This window comes from Glycine max, chromosome 10 (assembly GCF_000004515.6).
Source record: "Glycine max cultivar Williams 82 chromosome 10, Glycine_max_v4.0, whole genome shotgun sequence".
Lineage (NCBI taxonomy): Eukaryota > Viridiplantae > Streptophyta > Magnoliopsida > Fabales > Fabaceae > Glycine > Glycine max.
Genome location: NC_038246.2, coordinates 37,699,453 through 37,704,854, shown reverse-complemented (window position 1 = coordinate 37,704,854; position 5,402 = coordinate 37,699,453). Strand labels below are relative to the sequence as shown.

The 5,402-nt window shown below is 36.8% G+C and overlaps 1 protein-coding gene across 1 annotated transcript; it reads right to left on the bottom strand.

Moving 5' to 3' along the window:
- Nucleotides 1-541: 541 nt before the first annotated feature.
- LOC100812867 (protein NRT1/ PTR FAMILY 4.5) lies at nt 542-4,356 on the bottom strand. The gene is made up of 6 exons (XM_003535962.5): nt 3,824-4,356; nt 3,678-3,741; nt 3,360-3,577; nt 2,793-3,218; nt 2,435-2,550; nt 542-1,829 (listed from the first exon to the last, which is right to left on the bottom strand). The coding sequence occupies exons 1-6, from the start codon at nt 3,824-3,826 to the stop codon at nt 842-844; spliced, it is 1,815 nt and encodes a 604-aa protein (XP_003536010.1). The 5' UTR covers nt 3,827-4,356; the 3' UTR covers nt 542-841.
- Between the last annotated feature and the right edge of the window lie 1,046 nt (nt 4,357-5,402).

The following is a 5,402-nucleotide window of genomic DNA, read 5'->3' as shown; positions in this document are numbered from 1 at the left end:
TTGATACCTATTTTATGTACATCAAAACTAATCCTATGTGTGCGTATTTGATACCACCATTCATGTAGACCAAAACTAACTTCGTGTGTGTGTGAACCTTACCTAAAAGGTTTGATATGAGCCTTTTCACACGTGACAAATGTGACAGAAGTTATAATAGAAGAGACATGGTATTGTGGAATATATCGACCTTGGACTATGCCAGTAGTCTAGCTAAACATGAGTGTTATGTGGTTGTTCACAACCCTGTAATAGACAATCTCTAAAACCTCCATCACCAAGATTATGATGAACACCATGGGACAACTTAGAACAAGGCCTGTTGCACAAGTCACGAGGATCCTTACTTCTACTTGTATCTCCTCGCTCAATGGTCAATGTCATATTCAAGGCCTGCTCATAGTTCATATCACTTTGTCTTACAATCATCTTAAACAAATAACTCTTTTAGTTCTCCTCTTCTAAATTTTACACCAAATAAACTATTTTTAAATAATGTTTCCTCTTATTGTTCTTTACTATGTTTGAGTGAGGAACAAAATAGAGAGAAAACAATTAACTAAGCATCTCTTAATACATAATTACAAGTGCAGGTGAATAATTAATAAACTTATATAACAAAAAAGAACATGTTAAATGAAAGAAAATAAAAAAACCTTTGACCCTGCACACAACAGACACACAGATGGTGCCAGAAGCAACAATGCTAATCAATCATACAAGAAGCACACATGCAAGATAAGAGAGATTTCAACAACCACTATCTTTTTCAGTGTTTCCACATAACATGTTTTATCTTATCTAGTCCTTAATACCAAATCATGTCTTGAGCCTCCTGACTTTATCTGTGCTTCCATTCCCTAGAGTTCCTTCCGTCATCTGTTTCATCAGAGGAAGAGGGTCCCTCAGTATTGGCTTCACTTGTTTGGCTGCTTTCTCTAGCCTTCACTCTCATATCCTTCTTCTCTTCCTCGTCTTGTTTTCTCTCACCAACCGTTTTGAGAGGAGCCTTCAAATTCACCTTTGAATTGTTGTCTTCAACTTTGTACTTGTACCAAGAGGCCCAATAAAGGAAGTTAAAAAAATTAAGGCAGCTAAGGATTGCTAAGAACCAATAGAACAAATTGAGATTGTTTTGGTTTAAGTCCAAGCCATGCAACCATCCTTGTTTGCTTGGAGTGACCCTTTTGGTAACAGCATTAATGACATCCACAAAGACTGTGCTCAAGAAGTAACCAAGAGACATGGACAAATATGTGAAAGAAGTTGACAGTGACTTCATGGTTTCAGGTGCTTCTCTGTAGAAGAATTCTAGGAGTCCTACAAGAGTGAACATGTCTGCAACTCCAAATATAGCATATTGGAAGGATAACCAAAAAAGACTAATTGGCCTTGAAGGGTCCTTCCTTCCTTGGTCCCTTCTTTTCACTTCTATTATCCCAGCTATTGTCATTGAAATGGCAGAAAGTACTAGTCCAACGCCAACTCTTTGAAGCTGTGTAACCCCAGAAGGGTGGTGAGTGATCTTTCTTGCGAATGGAACAAAGAAAAATTCATAGAGGGGAATCAGGATGGACATGAAAAGAAGGGGGATAACTGGAATGGATGGTGCAGGCACAGTGAAAGAACCAAGTTTCAGGTTCATCACACTCCCTTGCTGAACTGAGAATGTTTGAAGCTGTGCTAAACAAGTGTTCATTATAATGGTACTGGCTAGTATAGGTAACATTCTGGTTAGGATCTTCACTTCTTCAACTTGTGTCACTGTGCAAACTTTCCATTGCTGTGACTCGATGTTTTCCTGAAGAATGCTTGCTCTATCTAGAAACCTGATTCATCAAAAACCAGACCATTAAAACAAAATCAAAAATAAAAACATTGTCATCAATTATTAATAAGCATGGGGAGTTGTCCATTTAAAAGAAATAAAGAAAAAGAAAAAGAAAGAAGAATAAAATTATTGGCATGTATTGATTGAGAAGTAAATTGCTTTTCATTATCTCTTCAGTGAAGTACTACACAGAACGGAGCCAACAAAAAAAACAAAAGAGTGTGATTGCAGCTAGTACTGTTGTTTTAAAACTTTTTTTTTCACCGAGTTATTGTTGTCAGGAACTTATTTATTTTTTCGTGTGTGTGTGTGTGATGTTACAAGCGGTTCAGATATATGTTTTCCGTGATCATTCTCTGTATGGCTTGCAGGTCCAAGCGTGCAGCAGTGGTAGTAGGCCCAGAGGCCTTGGCGCTATCTACTCCGTCGTACATTAAGAAAAAGAATCTCAACACGCCAATGTGCTGGACCATGTAAGTATTAGTTACTTGTTTTATCGCTTACACAACATTATTAGGATGAGTGAGTGTTGCATTATTATGCAAGCTGTTAACCATGAATTTTGAACATGTAGTATGTAATGTATAATAGACCAAGAGTCACCTCATTTGGTTGGTGTGTGCAATCTTCTCCAATGTAGCATCTTCATAGACCTCATAAAGTTCTTCATCAGACTCTGGCAGTGGTAACTTCCGGTTTTTAAAAGCCACAACAATAACCTGTAGTGAACAAAACATTGGTTGGTTTGATGCTTATTGTATATATAGTTTGCTTGATAAACTTTACAACAAATATGTATTACGGTCCTATTTATAAAAAACGTTATAAAAACTTTAATTTATAATAAGTTTTTTTTATAAGTTGAATTTTGACTTATGAACAACTTTAATTTATAAAAACTCTCTCGTTTAACTTATGGAAAAGTTTATTTTAATTTATGCATAAGTTAATCTTAATTTACCTGAGCGATCCTCAAAATGGGGCTCTGGCCGGGAGTTTTGATGCGGTAAAATGGCTTGCCAAGAGCAAGGGTGAGAAATCCAATGGAGGAAGCTATGGTTATTATGATGAATCCCCAATGCCAAGCCTTTTGGGTGCTAACCCACACAACCCCAGTGACCCCTATAATTGATCCCAATGTTGAACTCAGCAAAATCCAATTGAAGAAGCTAGCAAGAGCCTTTGCTTCTCCTGGGTTCTTCTTTTCATCAAATTGGTCAGCACCAAATGCAGTCAAGGAGCCTCTCACTCCTCCCATGCCCAAAGCCAACAAATACAATGATGAGTAAAACATGACAGCTATGCCACCTTTGACACAGCTTGACTTGCCACAATAATCTGGGTGTAAATGGTCCAGACCAGCTTGAACCGTCAGCATTACCAAAGCCTGTCCAACATGAAGAAACAAACTTTAACGTTTTTTTAAACCACTTTTTTTTATGTCTCATTGGACGCATTGGTATTTGAAATTTTCAAATAATATTAACATAGTATATTTCAAACAATAATACTATTGTTTAGCAGCTACCAGAACTTCGAGTGATCCAAAAAGCAAACATGTGGTTAGTCTGTTGAAGTAAGTGTCCGAGATGAAGCCACCAACGAGTGAGAGCAAGAAAGTTGAGCCCATAAAGTTTGTCAGGGTGTTGGCAGAGTTGGACAGATCAAAGTGCATCACCCCATAAAAGTATAGAACCAAGCTCACCATGTTTGCCACAAAACCCATGTTGTCCAATGCTGATAACACTGCAGGAACAAAGGAAGATCAAAGATGAACATAAGGTATATACTAGTTTGCAAGCTAAGCTTCAGAACATTGAGAACAATCTTCAACATCTGTGCTTACCAAAAATAAACATGGAAGCCCTGAATCCACCTTTTTGTTCTTCTTCCTTTACCTCTTTGTCTCCCTGCATGACAAGATTTGAAATTCATCAACTAAGAAAGGAAGTAGAGAATGAGCCAATAAGGGGTGTTGAATGTCTTACTTACCATTCTCGAGTTTCAATTCAAAATGGTGGTGGTGAACATATAACTCAAAAGGGAAGCTTTTGAGAAAAAAGGTTCACTTGAGACAAGGAAGGTAAAGAGAGAAGATGTTTAGTCCAATGCTTTAAAACTGTTTGCTTATGTTGTCCTCCTTGCTATTTATCATGATCTCTCTCTCTCTTTTCTCTTGGACTCTGCTGTGCTCACCAGTTTGAAACGTCCAAACAGAAGTTACGTACGGGTTGAAGTTGAATTATTATTGACAGGGTCAGCACAAATTTCAAACTGAAGGGGTAAGAGGTTTAAGGCTGCTAATGCTTAATTATGGATGCTGAATCAATCAATGATGTTAACCAAGGCCAACATATGTGCCCCACTACACTTTATATATGTGCTTGTCTTCGCTGAACAATCCGTTTGAGGCGTTGTATCACTATTCCTAAACTAGAAAGCTTTTCAGTATTGCTCACGGGTCAAATTGAAAGGAAGAGTATACTTACAGAAAACTGGGGGAGTGGGAAGACTTTTCAGTTTGATGCATAGCATGTGACCCAGTGGTGCCAGTGGCTATATTTTCAAATTCGTAGACTATTATGTTTCTTTACAGCTGAACCGTGCATACATCACATGCTTTCCCTAATAATTAGCTCTTAATTATGTCCTGAGGATAACATTGTTAAGGAATAATTAATGGGGACATTGAATAGTTGTGTTAAATAAAATAAAATATGTTATTATTCTATTTCCTATTTTGTGTGCAGAATATTAGGAATAAGATCAGCATTTTATATTGTTTCTTGTTAATTGCACTAATTTGTGATTAGAAGTTGTGATTCTATTTGTAATATTTACAGACGAAAATGAGACCAGAGAAAGATAAGAGTCAAATTTTCTAACATTAGAATTTATAACTTATCTTTGTGTTTGTTTATTCTTGCAGATTCGTTTATTTTAGTAGGCATCCATGGAGATGGGGTGCTAAGAAGTTTTATATAGTCTGTTTTAATTCTCAAGATGTAACTTATAAGTTAAATAATTACCTAGTGACAATTAGTTTTAAGTTGAAATGTATTATGTTATAAGTTGGTGGTCAATTAAGTGCTTGTGTACCCGTAAACTCGTGTTATTGATAGTTAAATGTGCAAAACATTAAACAATCTTGTGTCCTAAGTTTGGGTTTTTTAAATTTTCATGATACTGAGCCAGGGGAATGAATGGGGTTGAAACTTGTCCTTGGTTTGGCACTAGACAGCATTGTCAGATGGAAAAGGATCCAATATTTTTCCTTGCTATGGGAAAAACCACAAGTGCCCCTAGAATTTCCATGTGTAATAGAGGCAATAGTTGAATTTGAAGCTTACCCAATTTCTCTACAACCGACCTTCCATCCTCGAGGGACAAGTGGAGGTACATCATTTTATTTGAGTGGACAAAAAAAAAGAAGAAAAAAACATCATTTTTAAGAGGACAAAGTTGAAGTATTAAAAAAAATGTAAAACAAAGAAAACTTCATATTTTGGGGGACCAAGTAACCAAGCCGGGTAGCCCTCAAAATACAACGCAGCTTCAACCTGCCTCAAAG